The sequence below is a fragment of the Ahaetulla prasina genome, chromosome 6, assembly GCF_028640845.1.
Source record: "Ahaetulla prasina isolate Xishuangbanna chromosome 6, ASM2864084v1, whole genome shotgun sequence".
NCBI lineage: Eukaryota > Metazoa > Chordata > Lepidosauria > Squamata > Colubridae > Ahaetulla > Ahaetulla prasina.
In genome coordinates, this window is record NC_080544.1 from 48,141,623 (window position 1) to 48,161,100 (window position 19,478).

The 19,478-nt window shown below is 36.0% G+C and overlaps 1 protein-coding gene across 1 annotated transcript in view; it reads right to left on the reverse strand.

Annotated features, from left to right (window-relative positions):
- Positions 1-710: 710 nt before the first annotated feature.
- Positions 711-19,478, reverse strand: part of GRK5 (G protein-coupled receptor kinase 5) — a 165,035-nt gene continuing 146,267 nt past the window's right edge. Inside the window, exons 12-16 of the mRNA XM_058188420.1 lie at positions 16,325-16,533; positions 8,389-8,523; positions 6,301-6,438; positions 3,926-4,057; positions 711-2,954 (exon numbers count right to left, since the gene is read on the reverse strand). Coding sequence (XP_058044403.1) covers positions 2,856-2,954; positions 3,926-4,057; positions 6,301-6,438; positions 8,389-8,523; positions 16,325-16,533 — 713 coding nt within the window. The 3' untranslated portion in view covers positions 711-2,855. The remainder of the gene's footprint in view (positions 2,955-3,925; positions 4,058-6,300; positions 6,439-8,388; positions 8,524-16,324; positions 16,534-19,478) is intronic.

The window sequence follows — 19,478 nt, forward strand, 5'->3', positions numbered from 1 at the left end:
GAATTACTCAGAAAGTTACACATGCAAAACGTAAGTATGGCATTGTGCTTAGTAATTATCTTTTTTTATTCAGAATGCATGAGATACCAGAGAATTCATGTGTGCATGTGTAAATACAAAGAGAAGCACACATTTATGTACACTTTCAAAATCCAGAAATCCAGAACAGCTGAATTTCCATGAACTGGTGGTGTGAAAATGAAGCATTTATGCCCTTGACTTGGGTTGCAATCTTTTCATCTGATTTAGATGAAGTTTATAGTTTAGAGGCCCTCAACCTTTTTGATGCCAGAGACCGGTTTGGGGGCAGGCATTTTTTCCATCATTTTTTCCACCGACTGGATGTGTGTGGTTTTGCGTACTGCCTGGATCTCACACATGAGCAGATGAAGCTTCACTTGCTTGCATGGCCTGATTCCTGGTGGTCCGTGGACTAGTGGCGGTCCACGGCCCATGGATTGGGGACCCCTGGTTTAGATTATTGATTATGGTTGACTACAAGAATGATTATGGCAGAAAAATCAAATGTTTTTAATGTCTCAGGATACAAATGCAAGTGGCTTTTTAGTCTAAAGCTCAACCCTGATCTTGGTTGTCATTGATGGGAAATATTTTATATAGACATAGAAAGGTGTGCTACATGTTGAAATACCTCAGAGGAAGAACCCAACATGTTTCATACCAAACACACATTTTTTGAAAAGTCTAAGTTTATCCTGTAAAAATATGTTAAGAGACCAAAACCTTGGAAACAGGCTCCCACCTTTGAAATACTATCACCTGCAGAAAGCAAGTATATTACAATCCACAATTATATTTCATAAATATTTGTTTAAACATAGCCTGTTTACTGGGGAAGGATCCATGTCTCTCTGATTTAAAAAGAGATATAGACATTTCAAATGGATTCAAATATTCACATGAGATAAATCTCTTTCACAATTATTGAGTGTTTGAAATACTCAAAATTACTGATCATTTGAAATTCTATCTTCCTCTACTAAGAAAGAAGAAACATTAAACCATCCGAAATCCCACCTTTTAAAATTGGTGTGGGATACTACACTGTTTCCCCCAAAATAAGACATCCCCTGATAATAAGTCCAATCGGGCTTTTGAGCACATGGCAATAAGGCCAAGCGCTTATTTCAGGCTTCAAAAAAATGAAAGACAGGATCTTATTTTCAGGGAAACATGGTACTGGTTGTAGTATTCTGGATGTAGATGGTGAAAATTGGCATTTATGTAACCTCCATTTCTGCAGTTTAAAGCTCTTAAATTTTCCTTAAATTCAAGAGATTAAAGGTAAAATTGACACTTCTTTCTATCATACTGCAAACTATTATTTAAAAAAGAGATTATTTATGAATTAAGTCCAAACGAGAAATTGCCTCTTCCTTCTTCATAAATAAATGTCCAAAGTTTGACTTCCCCAATCAGGGAAAGATAATCCATGCAATTTAGTCATATCTTACAACCAGAAAGTGGCCAAGATGTTTAAAGAAGCTCTAACTATTACATCTTTTTTCACATTCCTGGTATCTCAAAAGTTCTTGGAACAATGGAAAGTGGACAGATAAAAAAACATTACATACAGAAGCTCCGATTAAGAGCTCAGCTTCCTGGTATTCAACTCCCTTCATTGTTGCCATATCGTAAATGGAAGCTAGAGCACAAGAAGCTACATCCACGAGAGCAGGAGTATTGGGAAGCACCAGCTGGCATACAGACTACACCAATTGCACCAATTACACTCTTGTTCTGGGATGCAGCAAATACACTAGCAAACAGATGTTGACTCAGGAATCAAATGGGCATTTCTGCAAATCCAGTGTACATTTAAGAGCCATTTCTCCATGAACTGTGCAAGCCCAATTAAAGGTGAAACCACGAGATAACATAATGAAGAACTATCTTATTGTCTTCTTGAAGGGAGCTACCAGGGTCCAACTTCACATGTGCTCACTTTTTGCTTTTTTCTAGCAATAGTTATAGAATTTCAGCCCAGGGAAGAAAAAAAAATGTGAGATTTTAAACAGGATTTGATTTTTCAGCAACGAATGTAAGAGCTACAAAAAAAAGTGCAAATAGCAACAATGGTCCCATGATGTCATGAACTTCAGACATAGCCTTTTAGCCTCTCTAGAGTGAGCAAACTTTGTAGGTCTAAGTTGATTAGATACAAGGCTTTTAACAAAACAGGGGGGAGGGAAGACACTAGTCTGCAGTGTTGCTGTTAACAAAAAACAAAACAAAACACAAAAGTGAAGTTAGTTATAAAAAAAGTATCAACTGAAGCAATAGGAAAAAGGAACATATGTACAATTTTCTATATTTACAAAACAAAAAACAACCTCTCTCATTTGAGACTGGAAGTATTGATCACTTTTTCTTAAAAAAAAAACACTAAAAAGGTCTTAAAACACATGGCTTTACAAGCTGCTGCTCAGAAAATATACAACCCCAAGTTTGACTTTCATTTAAATACAAATGTACAAAATGTAAACTGAGACAATAGAGAAATTTACAAAACCTTTTCTTTAAAAATAATAAGGACGAAGTTCAGTTCTAGTTAGGATGCAATTTTAAATACGTGCAAGTTGTCAGCTTCCAATTTCTATTGCAGTATGATACAATGTTCAGTCATAAGACCTCAAGTTCCACCCCTAAAAACAGACCTGAGAGTAAATATCTTCATAAAATGGGAAGCTTCCCTAGAAGGAACAGACAGGAGGGAAAAAACCTTCCATGGTTAGAAATTGTTGATCTTCTAGCTCGATGGTGGGTGCTCTTCTCATTCTTGATGCTTGATACTCTATCAGTGGAAGGATGTAATATCCATAAGCCAGAAAAAGCTAACTGCTCCCAGTAGAGTTTGAACTGACATGATTGGAATTTATGTGATGATTTAAATTGGCCTTTGAGTTTGGAGCGCTCTTGGAATTGTTCTGATGCTGGAAAATTTTTTTAAAATGGAAGAAAGATGTGAAAAAGTTAGTTTTTCCAAATCATTCTAGATGAATCTGCCTGCAATTTCCAGAAAACGTAACTATTTGCCTGTAATGCTCTAGATTACATCTGTCCATTTGATTGATATAAAGTGTGGCATAAAAGAAGGGGATATCGCGTTCTTTTAACTGCATGTCCATTTACAAGAGTTTCTTACCCTCAACTCTCCTTAAGCCACTGGGTTCTGAGGAGACTTCTGTTTGGACCAGGACCTCTTGAGCTACTGCAATTTTATTATCTGGTAGAATGCAAAGCATCAGCTCCTAGCATCTTCTTTATATACAAGAATGCTTCTAAATCTTCTATATAATAAACCTGATTGGCATTCATAAAATCTGCAAATGGTGGCCATTTGCAAACCTGCAAAGTGCCTATTTGTCCTAGCACTGTGGCACTAGACAAGTTTCTTAGTGTGTCTTCTAGTACCTTTATGTTTTATGACTAGCCATATCTACCTTGCTAGTCAATTATGAATAGATAATGCCTTCTCCTTCCAAATGTTTTACAAACATACTGCCATGTGCTGCAACTATGTCATTCAGTCCAAGTAGGATTTCTTATACCATGTTCAGGCAATAAGTTTCATTTTTTGGTCAACAGTAATTATATATCAGGACCTAAGACCTGAAGAAAAGGTGGTGTTTTAGTTTCTGAACTTTCTTTCATCACAAACTTGCCCCAGTCCATAATGAATAGCTGCATATAATATGATCTGAGGACACCAGCATGGCAAAAGCTTGTTTTCATCCATCACTAGACTATAATGGTAAATGTCATATGCCATGACAATATTTGGACATTTTGGAATATAGATAAAGTTTATTGAATATTTATTTAATAAAATATATGCATTATGAATATGCTGCATCATATATAGAAGCTCTTATTTGTGTATAATGCTTTTAGAAACTCTTACCTGACGTTTAAATATTCGATGCAGCAATCCTTTCTTCGGTGGTTCTGGAGGATAGTTTTTGTTAAGGTCTGGTGAGATAGTACCATTTGGTCCAAATAAGTTTAGTTCTTTAAAACATTCTGTTTCCATCATCTAGCAAGATGAAAGAGAAAAAATTATTTATTGGAACCCACAATGAAAACCAGGGAAAACTCTAGACTTATTAGATAGAATTCATCATTTATAAAGACGCAACAGAATATACCTAGATAGGAGGAAGATTGGCTGCTCATTGAAAGATAATCAGTTTTCAAGTTATGGAAAGTACAGAGGCAGCCTGTAGATAGGATTTTGCCAGATTGAGCACTCCGCATTTATAAAATATTCCATAAACAATTAGAAATGGACTGTCTTTGCTCTCTTTTTTTTCCATATGTGACATCTGGACTGAATTGCCTCTTACATCTCTGGAATGCATCATTTCCCTCCTGGGAATCCAACATTCCATCACATCAGTCACTCTCTCAACCTACCTTACTTCTTATGGGGGAAATTATGAGAAAGGAGCATTATGTGCCTTGATCTAGGCTCAGGACCCAGATTCTGAATCTGAATCCAAATAAGGTGCTCCACATGAACATGTGGAATGCCAGCCTGATTAGACACAAGTCCAGAGTCACATGTGGCTGATCAAAAACAGGCATCACATGGACATTGGATCAGTCAGGTGAAGATGATATAAAGCCACTGAGCTTCTGCACCAGGCAAGTAGAAAGGAGAACAGAGCAATATTTTATGAGACTCTTTGCCAAGTAAAGGAGTAAATCACTTGATTAGCTACAGGCTAATTTAAGAGGCAGCCCCGACTCTTTGTTGGAAATATCCATTGGATTTATGGTTCTTGTGCAGTGTTTCAATGAATCTTGTGTAAGAAACCATCAACCTCTCACTTCTGGACTGGTTGACAATCCTGACCTGGCTCTTGGAACCTTGGACTGAAATCGGATATTCTTCTGTGTGCTCCTATTGAAAAGCAAATCATTTGGGCAAGTGTTTGTGTGTTTTGCTATTATTATCTTTTGACCTTGAGTATACTGAATTACTACATGAACTGTGTGAGTCAGTACTGAAATCAAAAGCAGGACATGATGTGAATTTGAGCTCCTAAACCACACATAAGATATAAATCTAACATAAATGATTACAATAACATACAGTATTATTATTATCATTATTATTATTATTAGAATAGAATAGAATAGAATAGAATTTTATTGGCCAAGTGTGATTGGACACACAAGGAATTTGTCTTGGTGCATATGCTCTCAGTGTACATAAAAGAAAAGATACGTTCATCAAGGTACAACATTTACAACACAATTGATGATCAATATATCAATATAAATCATAAGGATTGCCAGCAACAAGTTATAGTCATACATTATTATATATTATTATTATTTATTATTATTATTATTATTATTATTATTATTATTATTATTATTATTATTATTATTATTATTATTATTATTATTATTATTATTATCTATTAGATTTTTATACCGCCCTTCTCCCGAAGGACTCAGAGCGGTGTACAGCCAAGAATAAAACTCAATATATATACAATTAAAACCAGAAGTTAAAACAAAGCAAATTACAGAAAAAAGGCCGACATTAAAAGCTTAAAAATTTAAAAACCCTAAAATAGTAAAAACCCAATTTAAAATAGTAAAACTATTATGCCAGTCCCGCTTGAATAAATAGTGTGTTTTTAGCTCACGGCGATAACCAATGCATCCTTTTTAAAAAGCAATTTAGAATATTCTGCAACTCTCTCTAAATTTTGGACACTCTTCTCTACTGCCTTATCATTCCAGTCCAATCACTATTTTCTTCAGCTTGCTCAATCTGATACAAACCTTACATGTCCAAAATATTTCTTTATTATGAGTAGCAAAAATGGTGAGTCTTCAACTGACTTACACAACATATTGGATGCAGCAAAACTAAACTTTAGTTGGTCTTAATCCCAATTAACTAACTGTTGCACATGGAAGCAATAATGTCTTTCATTACAAAAGTTATTCTTAGCTTTTTTTATCATCAGGTAATTGTAGCCCTGTCTGCAAAAAAATGATGTTTGAAATTTTACAATTGCATATTTTGAAATAATCACTTTCTGTCTCTTTAATAAAACAAAACTGATGGTACATCCTTTCAAAGTGCATAGTTAAATATTAAAGCAACATACTTTTTTTATTTTAAAATTCTGCAGAATACATCCAAGTTGAAGAAGTAAGTTATTTAGAATATTTCAAGTATATGCTTGACATTTATGAAATTCTGAAAGGCTGATAGAAAAGTATTTAGGGAAGCATGAGTAAATATATAATTACCTCATTTTGCCATGGGATAGATACAGAACCTGTAGAAAACTTGGAATAGAAATCATCATCTGTTTGGTCCAGGTTCACTCCCTTGACAGTGGAAAACTGCTCAATATCCAACACATCTTTGCAGTACACTGCTCTTGGCTGCCCCAGCACCAAAAAAAAGAGTAAGAGTAAGATAGCAACAACATATGGTTGGTACTATTTGAGGTCATTAAGAACATTTCTTGCTTTGGGCAAAAAGTCCATGCCGATGGGTCAAATGAGTGAGTTGTCAAATGCACTCTATGTCCCCCAGACCTTTTGCGCTCCCTTGCATCCCCTTGCTGCTCTTCCTCTCACCTTCCTCAGCACTTGTATCCACTCACTCACTGCCTTCCTGCCCTTGCAATGCCCTTCATCTAGTCCCTTTGTGCCCTTCCACCCTTCATACATTCCATCTTTCCAAGTCTATCCAATCCTTCTAAGCCTATCCAGACTCTCCAAGCTACTCGTGCTAGTTTTCCCAACATTAACTTGATCCTTCTGAGTTTGTCTGCTTCTCCTCTCACAGCATTCATAAATCTATACCCTTTCTTCTTGAAGACTGCATTTTTTTCAAAAGAAAAAAAAATGTAATTTTTTTCTTTGGGAAAGAGAGCTATAACTCTGAGAATTTTGTTTTTCTAAAACCAGGGCCCTCCACCACTTTTTTATTTTAAATCCTGTTTCTTTTGGAACAGTTAGAAGAATAGGTCTATCAGATCTGCAAAACGCAACCAGAAGAGGGCAGCAAAAAGATTTGAAATCTGTATCTAATTCTTTCCTGCCATCTTTTGGTCCCTTGTGTTTTTGCAACACTGATATGATAGCTCTAGACTCTAGAGAAAAAGCAGAAATGATTTGGCAGAATAAGAGCAAGCCAAGATTTCCTTGAGAATGGCATACACATTGGCATCTGAAGAAAGCAGGGAACAAAGGAAAGGGAGGTACAGTGCTGGGGAGATCATATGGCAGGTGAATGAGTGATGCCGTGCTGGGACTTTTGTGGCAGCAGCAGCTGAAGAGAGGCCGAGAGGGAATATACTGGTAAGAGGAAATGGAGACTGGGAGGCTAGCGCTTAGGACATGCAGAGGTGAGAGTAAAGGCAGGTATAATACACCCCAGCCTTGGCCTAATCACCTTGCATAACCGTTCCCCCCATTCGTCTGGATTTGTTGTGGTTAAGACCAAAACAACCGAGATGTTTTAGCATTTGTTTCTGCTGAACTAATCCATCCAAAACCCATTTATTAGAAGGCAAACATATCAGGCTGTTCTTTGATATTATCTCCATCATACCATATGGATCCGTCCCCCTTTTTATGGGCTGTTGGATACACTCAAAAAAAAAAAGAAAAAAAGGAAGCACTGGGCTTATAAAAATAAAAATAGTTTTGGGGATATCTATGCAATCTATGGGCTTTTTTTTGAAAATACAGATAATCCTGATGCTTTGCACTATGCTAGCTTTCACAGTAATTTTATTTTAAATTAAAAGAATATTTAATTTTTGCTTTAAAATAGAGGGGGCATGGAGCTTGATGAGTATCAACTGAACATTAGGGACCTCACTATTAATGGCTAACAAATAGTAAGTTAACAACTGACATAATTATTGAAAGCATGCCATAGATGAAGGCAGGAAACATCTAAAGAGAACAAGATGTGTAAGGCTGCCTATAGGGGCTTCATCCAAAACACTGTTATGAAATTTCAATTGGTGATGGAATCAGAATTATTAGACATTCAAAGTCAAGATACATATGACCAGTGGTGGGATTCAGCCAGTTCGCACTATTTCGGGAGAACCGGTTGTTAACTATCTGAGCAGTTTGGCAAACTGGTTGTTGGAAGAAATCATTAGGGCAGAGAACTGGTTGTTAAATTACGTGAATCTCACCACTGCATATGACCCTAACTTAGAGAAGTCAGATTTCAACCATCGTAAGTACATATTCAACAGCTTCTCAAGGATGATAGACTTCAACCGTTAAAAATACAGATTTAAGCAGTAGGTCATATATATATATTTTCAAATTCTACTTCAGCTCTCTTTTTTAAGCGTCACTTACGTCAGGGATGAAAGGGGGCTCCAGCATTCCTGCTTGGAGACGTTTGAAATTCATGCTCTTGAAAAACGGGTGACTCTTGACTTCAGCTGCACCGCCCTGACATCCCAGCCTCTGTTTCACATCTTTGTTCAGTAGCTGAAAAGATGGCAAGGCAATTATCAGAAAATATTTGTTGAATCCTATTGCATGTAGAGAAACCCAAACATTTTCTTTATATCCTAATGGGAATGGTACTTATAAAAAATAATTTGCCATTCGTACTTTACTATGTAATAAAAAATAAAGGCAAATATGTGGCAGTCCAGCCTTTAATAAGAGATATCTCATGTTTGGAATGTAGGCAATATTATCTTTGGCATTTTTCCCATGAAATGAAAGTATTTAAGTAATACAATATATATAGCATGAAAAAGTAAGTGAAATTTGTGACAAGGTGAAAATGGTGCTCCTTTTGAAAACAGCAAGCCGTAGCAAATTGTTTTGTGGGTCATCTTTGTAATGAGGCCACTTCTGGCGAGTCCTGTTGACGAACTCCTGGTGGGTTCTGATCAGATATTATGCAGACAATAATTATACTAAGCTGCATACTCCTAGTCCAATTAGAGTTATTGTTAAAGGATCTGTGATGGTATTACAATTCAAAATTAATTAATTTGATACTATTGTTTATTCTAGTATACTTTATTTCTTATAATCCCCCCAATATGTCTCTTTTAAAAATTGCAATAACATTTAAAAAACCTTTTGATTATAATATTGACAGCAATGTTACAATGTCATGTCAGAGTCCCTGTCCTTTTGGAGCAGGTATACAATGTTGAGACAAATGTGGAAAAGGTGTGTGCTTGTATCACAATACTGTGGTGATGCTTTCTTCAGTTTGACCCTCATTCCACCCCCAACCCCTAGTAGATACTGTTGGCTGACACTATTATCTTGTCTAACCTTGAATATTAATTCACGCTGTAAAATAAACTATATATAATGTTACGATAAATATTCTTTGTACAATATATCTATGAATATATTAAACAACCAAGGCAATATCCTTGCCTAAGTGTTGAACCATTCACAAAGCATTCTGCAAATTTTCATCTATTACTTCCGTCATATACTGCTTTTATCACAGTTGGCAACTTTCTATATTTGCAAAAAGTTCCATTACTCAAGCCTTTCCATTTTATCATACTGGATTTAATTTCTCACATTCCTGCATTTCTAAGTGACCTTCAGAAAAGAAGTCCATACTGTGCACTTGTACTTATCAAATTTTGTTTGATAATTTCATGCTACTTCTGGCATCATTTTAATCAGAATTCTAACAAGCACCCCTCTGGGTAAACTGAACAAATTTATCCTCTGGGTTTTTTTGCATCTAGTCTTGTTACCTTTCATTTTGTTTAAGGGAGCCATAATGTGTTCTTCCACTTGTCAGACACAGATGCAATCTTTACACAGGTGCTAAATAAATCACACTGTACTTCATTGGCAACCATACCCATATTTCTGCTATTACATAATGTATATTTGTTTTTAAAGCTTTATGATTTCTTTTTCAGCATTTTGTTCTTGGACACTAACATTAATTAATTAATTATTCATTCATTCATTTCTGTACCAGCCTCTGAAATAGTTCTTCTAGCATTCTCTCTCTCTTCAATTTCACCACTCCACCCCCAATTCTTCATGAGTTATTTGCCCAAAAATATTTTTTAGGCAAATAACTCATGAAATCTTTACATTTTCAAGCCTCTGAATAGCCCAATCATGTTTTCTGCACTCTTATTTCATTCCCAATTATAGAATAGAATAGAATAGAATTTTTATTGGCCGAGTGTGATTGGACACACAAGGAATTTGTCTTGGTGCATATGCTCTCACTGTACATAAAAGAAAAGATACATTCGTTAAGGTACAACACTTACAACACTTAATGATAGCCATAGGGTACAAATAAGCAATCAGGAAATTATCTATTCATGTGTCCCAGCAGAATTATTTTTCTTTAGACTTCCTTAATCAAGAAGTTGAATTGAACTGAATATTTTATTGGCTAAGCACAATAAAGCACAAACGAATTTTGAGGAACATTGCACAAATTTGTGTAACTTTTCTGAAAAATTTTCCCAGGTTCTTTCATTTCGTTATCCTTATTTGCTGGAGCTAAAATGCAACTATTAATTCTTACTTTCACATATGTGTTTTTAAAAAGTTGGATCTTTACTTACTGAATATATTTAATAATCTTATCAATGTTTTATAAAATAACTCATATCACTTCTCTATTTTAAGTCTAATTAACTGTCTTATTTATTTTATTTAGCTACCATAATCCTATCTGCATATACCTAATCTCATTTTGTCAATGACCTTCAAGAAATTCCTGCACAGATTTTTCCCTGCATTACTCAATATGATTTGATCTGCAAACTGTTGGTAGAATGTGCTACAGATTTAAACACATACTGGGTTCCTTATAATAGTTTCGAGCTCAAAAGCAAGATTAACTTTGAATGTAACCATGTTTTATAGAATTATGCCTGATAAATTATTAGGAGTTCCTAAAGTTTTCCAACATTTTATCTCTTACTCCAGAGTTATTGAGAGCCAGAATAAACTAGTGGTGAAAGTTTAAATAGATTAAGAGTAGATTCAAGTCCCACCTCAATTGGAAAGTCTCACTAGATTACTTAGGGTTAGTCAATCAGCCCAATTTACTTCACAGGGTTACTCTGATGGGAAAAAATCAAGGATGATGGGATATATGAAGAGAAATAATAGCTTAAAAATCAACAAATGAATGAATAATAGATAGATTTACTTGTGAATGCTTGGGCAGGTGAATGCAAATTGTTTTCTGCCATATATCTTTACCAATAATCACAAATGAAGTTCTGTACACTACTAGATTTAGATTTACCAGAACCAGGCTGCAAACCTCTTGAAACCCACTAGATAGAAGCAAAGAGACAGCGTCTTCAAGAGCTTTGAGGCTTGGATCTGCACAGCACAAAATTCCAGAGCTCATTACGAATTTGGATAGTGAGATGTGCAGCATATAAATTTAATAATAAAATAAACACCCCTTCCCCCCGATTTTTAAAGAGCCACACTGTCTAGTATGTTTGGACATGTTTTGGTTGATATGTTCAAACCTCATCTGAATAAAATGCCTTCCAATATTCCTTAAAACAACTATATGCTTCTGTGCAATCCTGAACAAAAGATGTTGCTGCTTTAAAGAGTCATGTTCCTTTATTTATCTTTTTTTTTTCCTGGCTGCAAAAATAGTAGGTGTTTTTAAGGAATCAGACAGAGATACAACACTTGGGTGAGGTCCAAAGTTTTTCCTAATAATTTTCAAAGTAGGCACTGCCCTATGGGAGAATCCAATTTATTAAGACCAGAAGATTAAACTCCATGAATAATTGTTAGCTGGGAATAAGCTCCATTGATCAACAAGGTGCTTTATCCTTCAATATGTGTTAACACAATGAGCTTAGAGAGATGATGTTCAGTTGGCTGAAGTCAGTGGTGGGATTCAATTAATTTAACAACCAGTTCTCTGCCCTAATGACCAGCTGGGTAAGCGTGGCCAACACAACATCACTCACATCGATGGGTGTTTAACCTTAGCTGTTACATTGTAATAAGGATTAACCAGAGAGGCAGTTTCTGTAAGCAGGGCAATAAAGATTAGGCTAGAAACAACATCAGAATGTTTCCTTCCTGCCTTCCTTACATGATGAGCCCCGTAAAGTGGAAAAAAACAAAATAAGATTTCTTCCAACAACTGCTTAGAAAGTTAAAAACTGATTCTCTGAATAGATGCGTACTGGCTGAATCCCACCACTGGCTGAAGTGCAGTTTCAGCTTCTAAGTAAAAGTAGAAATCATTTTGCAAAAGAAAGGTTAGCATATAAATGGGTAATGTGAAGATAGAAATCATATACAATACTCATTAATACAGGTAGTCCTCAATTTACAACAGTTTGTTTAGTGTTCAAAGTTAAAATGGGACTGAAAAAAGTGACTTATGGCCTTTTTTCATACTTACAACCATTACAGCATTCCCATGATCATGTGTTCAAATTCAGATGCTTGGCAATTGGTTCATATTTGTGACCATTGCTGTGTCCCAAGGTTTGCGACCTTCTGACAAGCAGTCAATGGTGAAGCCAGATTCATTTAACAACCGGGTTACTAACTTATCAGCTGTGGTGATTCACTTAATAACTGTGGCGAGAAAAGTTGTAAAATGGGGCAAAACTCACTTAACAAATGTCTCACTTAATAACAGAAATTTTGGGCTCAACTTAGTTGTAAGTTGAGGACTAACTGTAGTAGAACTTGAAAGCATCATTATTACCTCACTCATTTTGCAGCTCTGGTAACTGAGATATAAAATTATTCTAGCATTCAACAGATATCATCATCAATCCATCATCAATATTATTCTGCCAAGCATATACTATTTTACTGGTTTTTATTTCAGTCTTATTACTTGTTTGGGGTGGGGGGGGGAATGCTAAAGGAATTTCGCTGAGGAATATTAGAAAACTAAGGTAGCTCAATGATTATGGGCTAGTAATGTCAAGCTTCATTCAGTAACAAAAATAAACTAAGGAAAAGATGATTGAACTCAACTGGACTCTCTTCTGAGCAAACATGTGTGGTTAGACTGTTAACTTCATTGATTAGAAAAATGACGAAGAAAACAGATTGAAAGATTTTTCCAGAGGATGTTCACTCTTTGTCCGTTAGAGGGCAGCAATAGAAAAGTTAACAATTTCATAAGCATGAAGTATTTGTATAAACTTGCAATTTAGAAATCATTAAAATAATGAATTTATGTAATTAGGCCCCAGAAAACATATGTAATAGAAAGTTAACTGCAGTTGGTTTCCTTCAATTGCTTAACCAGATTGGTTTTATAAGCATTCTTCAGTCTGAAGGGACAGAAGCAGGTAGATGCATTCACACTCCAGCCAAGATTTGGCAAATGATTCTGGAAAATTCTCCAGCTAAAATGTTCCCAAGGCTGGACAAATCTAAATGAAAAGGGAACACTAATTACAGTATCCCCGGCACAGCATATTACTGAAGCATTTAGTTTACAAACACCGTTTACTGACGTTAGGAAACATCACAGGAATTTTTCAACAGTGAGCCTTGTTTCTAGAACTTGGATCTGGTTGTGCTTGGATCCAACTGTGGATGCATTCAGGACTTAAAAGCAGGCATGGGTGGATGACACACGGCAAATGGAACAAACCTCTAAGATTTTCCTGCATGTGTCAGTGTTGGCATCAAGGCACCCACAGTTTCAAGTCATGGTCATTTCAGAGGGTGTTGCTGAACTGTGTTTTACTGGAACACAACACCTTTTGGAATATGGCAGCACAGGAAATTTATATTTCTGGACTGGATGGCAGTAAGAATCAAGAAAGTCTAGGAAACTCCTTTGATTCAGGTTTCCCCACCCCCACAACATGCTCATCACTGGCCTTAAAAAATGAAGCCTTTCATTGAAGAAATTAGTAGAGAGGGCCCTGTGGGGAGATCCCTTTTAATTGATTTCATTTTTATCCCTACCTTTCAAGGAGATCACACAGCCTCCTTGCACTGCGGCAACCTTGTGAGTTATGCAGTTCACCAGGGAGTTTCATCTGGGTCTCCACAGGCCCAGTCCAAAATTGTAATCGATACTCTACACTGATACTCAAGAATCCCTGTGCAGGATAACTGAGTTAAATGTTGAAAAGGATAAAATCTAATTTTGAAATAAAAAATTCCTCTCAGCAAACTTAATGTTTTTTAAAAAAACATTATACAGTGACAGTAAACTCCTGTGAACGAGTAATGAGTCACGTTAGACTTATTACATAGCAATTCATAACAGAAGGTTTCATAACCAGAAAAACATGGATGTAAAATATCTGCCTACTGGACTACACCATGCAACTGGCTTAAAGCATGAAAAAATGGTAGATTGTAATTTCCCACAACTTCTGAGATAAGAGCAAGGCAAACTGTGTCTTTACAGAAAAGAGTTACAGTGTAGGGCTTCTCAAACTTCATGGTGCTAACCATAACCTCAGAACGTATATCTATCTATGAAAATTCTGTCAGAAAACCCTTGGACAAGGTCTCTGAATAGGACAGGGATCCTGTTTTCCTTAGACAAACTGTAGTTTGGAACTGTAATTTCTGTGTTAGAATTTTGTATATTCAAAATTCGATATCTGACACAACTCAATCCTGAGATCAGGATTTGCCTTCAATGGCTTTTGTCCTCTCAGCAGTAGTTCCTATTATAGCTTCAACCTATTCCTGAGTACCTTACAAGATAATCTATCCACCTTCCCCCTTATTCTTCTTTCAACTTCTAAATGATGGACATCATGCTGTGCCTGGTTTTCCATATTCTAGTACTCAGCCCAGTCTTCCACCATTAGATTTTCTTCTTCTCCAAGAATTGATGCCAAGCATGGGTTGCATTCAGATAATGCAGGTTCACTCCAGAATCCAGTATGATGTCCCAGTTTAGTTCAAGTTTGTCACAGCAACTGACCAATGTTTTATGGTAAAATGCCCCAAGAAAGCAACCTATTGAAAGCTATGCTTGGTGACCCTAGTCTAGAATGCCACAAGCCTAGCAAGTGGTGCTCAGAAGTGATCTGGGACTGTGGCTATACAAATAAAGTCTGTCAAAGGAGACTCCCAGCAAAAAAAAAAAAAAAAAAGCCATCAGACTTGAAATCCTGGGTTTAGAAAATTTAGAACTAAGCCGCCTTCGACATGACCTGAGTTTAACTCATAGAATCATCTGTTACAATGTCCTTCCTATTGAAGACTATTTCAGCTTCAATTGCAACAATACACGAGCACACAATAGATTTAAGCTTAATGTGAACCGCTCCAATCTTCATTGTAGAAAATATGACTTCAGTAACAGAGTTGTTAATGCTTGGAATACACTACCTGACTCTGTGGTCTCTTCCCAAAATCCCCAAAGCTTCAACCAAAAACTGTCTACTATTGACCTCACACCATTCCTAAGAGGGCATGCATAAGAGCACAAGAATGCCTACCGTTCCTGTCCTATTGTTTCCTTTCATTAGATCCAATTAATATAGTTATTATATACTCATACTTATATATATGCTTATGTATTGTTTAGTTATTTCATGCTTATGCTTATATATACTATGTGACAAAATAAATAAATAAATAAAATAAATAAAAATAAATGGATCCCAAGAAATGAAGGCAGCTTTCTTTGAGTGGGAACAAATATGATCTCCATCATGACCTCACATTCTGATGATTCCTAGTTTAATGGTTTAATCTTTTTTAGGCAAAAAGTTCAAAACAGCTCGGTCCTGGCATTTCCAAGTAATGGTGGAAAAGCTGCTTAGTGGAAGTCTGAATTTGGGAAAACACCGTAGATAGCACTGGCTTGGTATAACACCGTAGATAGCACTGGCTTGGTATAACTTCAAATCATTTAGAACTCATGAAAGCAAGGAAGTAGTTGTAGTGAGAAACATTTCAAAATGTACATCTTACCAAAGGGGAAACACATTTCATGGAAAGGCAAACAAAAGTCATTGACAGCTTTCACTATATTAACAAATGAAACACTGGGAAAGAAACTTGTGAAAACTAAGGCTAGTTCTAGAAGGTAGCAAAATTTAATATTTGCTAGGGCCTTGATCAGCAAACGACCTATTACCTCAATAGTGTCACTTCACATGCAGTGGAATTCAGATTTTATAATTCCTGCTCAAGGTCTATGGTGGGTTAAAGGCCAATATATCTGTACACCCCTAGGCATGTAAAAGCTTTTCCACAAGTAGTTTTAATCATTATCTCATAATTATCTGATCATTACAGTCGACTGATTGATTTTCACACCAAGTCACCTCCTTACCATTTTGCAGATAGATTTTGCTTCTTCAGAGAATTTATGGGAATACACCTCTTCCATCTCCAAGACTCTCCTGTCTACTTCTTCTCGCTTCACCTTCTCTTTCCTTCCTCGAAAGGGTGACTGTCCTGCAATCATTTCATAGATTAAGCAGCCTAATCCCCAGTAATCAGGACTAAAGGTATATCGCTGGTTATTCAAGACTTCTGGAGCTGGGAAAAAGAAAAGAGACAATGGAAAAAAATTCCTATGTCTATATTGACGTCAGCATGAGTATCAAAGCAAGAATGAAATAAGAGATTCCATTTAGTCTGGCCAAGGATCAATTTGATACTAGGAGGGAAACTTAGTGGAACTTATTTCACAGGTAATTATAATAATAAAATTAAGCCATTAATATAGGGTCACTTCTGTATAGTTGGAAACAATTATTCTCCATGATAGTTCAAATATGTATTTCCAGGATTTAAATAGGAATGGAGACCACTGTTTACCCTGTGATAATATATACTGTGAATACATAAGGATATGTGTCAGGTGGTAATCTGCATCACTCCAACTATTTGCTTTGCCCCATCAGAAAATATCAGAATGGATCTTTTCAAGGATCTGTAAAGGATATGGTATCATATAAGCTTACCCCTAACAACAGTCTATATTTAATTAGTTTTCTTTTTTTCCCCTTTTTTTCTAAAAAAGTTTTATTTTTACATTCATATCCAACAACGCATCCAATGTACAATCATATACAATTAGTTGGGCTTGCCCAGTCACCACCCCCTCCTTTTAACTCTCTTCTCTCTTCTACCTTCTTCTACTTTCCAGACCTTCCTCCCCTTCTCTTATCTACATCCTCTCCTCCCTCCACCCTACACCTTCCTTCTCCCTCTTCTACCCTTCTTCCTTCCTCTTCTCCCTCTTCTCCTCTTTCCTACCTCCTACTCTCTCCTCCTTTCTCCCTCCCCACCATTCTAAAATGGTAGCTGGGCAGACCGGATCCTACATTAATTATATTTATATATCTTCAATAATCCCTGTACATTAACCATCACTCCATCCTCCACCCTCAACCCCCCAGTTCCCCTCCCCCTTACCCCTCCCCCCGACTTCCCAGAACAAAATGCAGGGTATCAAAACTAACAATCATAATCAGAAATAAATCTTAAATTATAATGTCTAGTCACTCCACACTTAATCACACTCTCAATTCCCCTCTCCTTCAGAAATATATCTAATACAAAATATTTCCTAAATTTACTCATATGCTATTCGATATTTTTTTATCTGATACTTATTTTGAATATAATCAATCCACATTTTCCATTCTAAAATATATTTTTCTTGTGTGTAGTCTTTCAAATAAGCAGAAATTTTTGCCATTTCTGCCAGATTTGATACTTTGAGTGTCCATTCTTCAATTGTAGGTAATTCTTCTTTCTTCCAATATTGAGCAATCAAAAGTCTTGCGGCTGTTATTAAGTTCAAAATCAATTTAGTCTCTATAGCTGTACAATCCATAATTATTCCTAGTAGAAAGAACTGTGGAGTAAACTTAATCTTCTTTTTCAGAATGTTCTGCATAATCCACCATACTTTAATCCAAAATGCTTTAACTTTTTTGCAAGTCCACCATATATGGTAATAAGTGGCATCTTCACAATCACATCTCCAACATTTAGCCTGTACATTAGGATACATACATGACAACTTTTTGCGGTCTAAATGCCATCTGTAAAACATCTTATAAAAATTTTCTCTCATATTTTGCGCTTGTGTAAATTTAACATTCCTCACCCAAATTCTTTCCCAAGTTTCCAACATTATTGGTTGCTGAAAATTTTGTGCCCACTTAATCATACAATCCTTAACCAATTCAGTCTCTGAGTCTATTTCTACTAATACATTATACAACCTCTTAATATGCTGTTGACCTTGATCTCTCATTTGTTTTAACAAATTATCCTCAGTTTGCTTAATACCTATTTTTTGATCTAATTTCCATCTAGCTTGTAATTGTCCATATTGAAACCATGTATAATTTTTCCCTTCTTCCCCCATCTTTTCTCTGGATTTTAATTGTAATTCCCCCTTTTCCATACAAAGGAGTTCTTTATAGGTAACTACCTCCATCTTTTGATATATATTTATATTTTCTATCATGTGTCTCGGGATTGCCCATATTGGAATCTTTCCATCTAATTTATATTGATATTTCCTCCAGACCCTCAATAATGCATTTGATTAATTTTTTTTATCACACATCACATTATTCAGGGGTGAAATGCTATCGGTTCACTCCAGTTCGCCCAAACCGGTAGTTAAAAAAGCTACTAGTTCGGGAGAACTGGCAGTTTAAAAAGCTACCGATTTAGGCGAACTGGTAGTTAAAAAAAGCTACCGGTTCCTCCAAACCGGTATTTCCGACAATCAGCTGTAGCACAGGGTTTAGCTTTGCTAGAAAGCAGGAAATGCTGCTTTCTAGCAAAGCTAAATTGCGTGCCACAGCTGATACTCCCCTCGCTTCTACTTACCTTCCCAAGCCTCCTTTTGGTGTGTATAGTGCATGCATGCGCAGTGTGCATTTGGCATGTAGCGCACATGCGTCCAGTGAACCTGTAGCAAACCGGTTCGAATTTCACCATTGACATTACTATATGTGATATGAAATTAGTTTTCTTACACACTGGAGTCTGGTACAAGTCACAATGATTTTACAATGATGTTATTATGTGAATGATGTGAATTTTACTAATTTGCTTAAATCACATCATGTCCTCATGTGATCATGACAATTTTGTGTTGCCTACAATCATTACAGCAAGCAACTGCATCCCCAGTGTTTGGTAGCGTAATGGGAAGGGGCTTAAGGGACTGCAAAAGTGGTGCTAAGAGTACACAAGACCCAGGAAACAATCTCACATGCCCATCTCTGATTTAAATTGAAATCTTAGTGCCATTTATTTGCAATAATCTCATTTCATTTTTTTTAAATACTCTGAAGCATATTTACTAAGATTTACAAATACATGCTAGAAGTTCTATGGACTCTATTTAATATGTCATTCACCTTAGAGAAATGAAATGAAAACTACCAAAAATGAAAAAAAACCTACTTACAATTTTTCAGAACAATTCCTATATTAAATGTTTTTCTCTG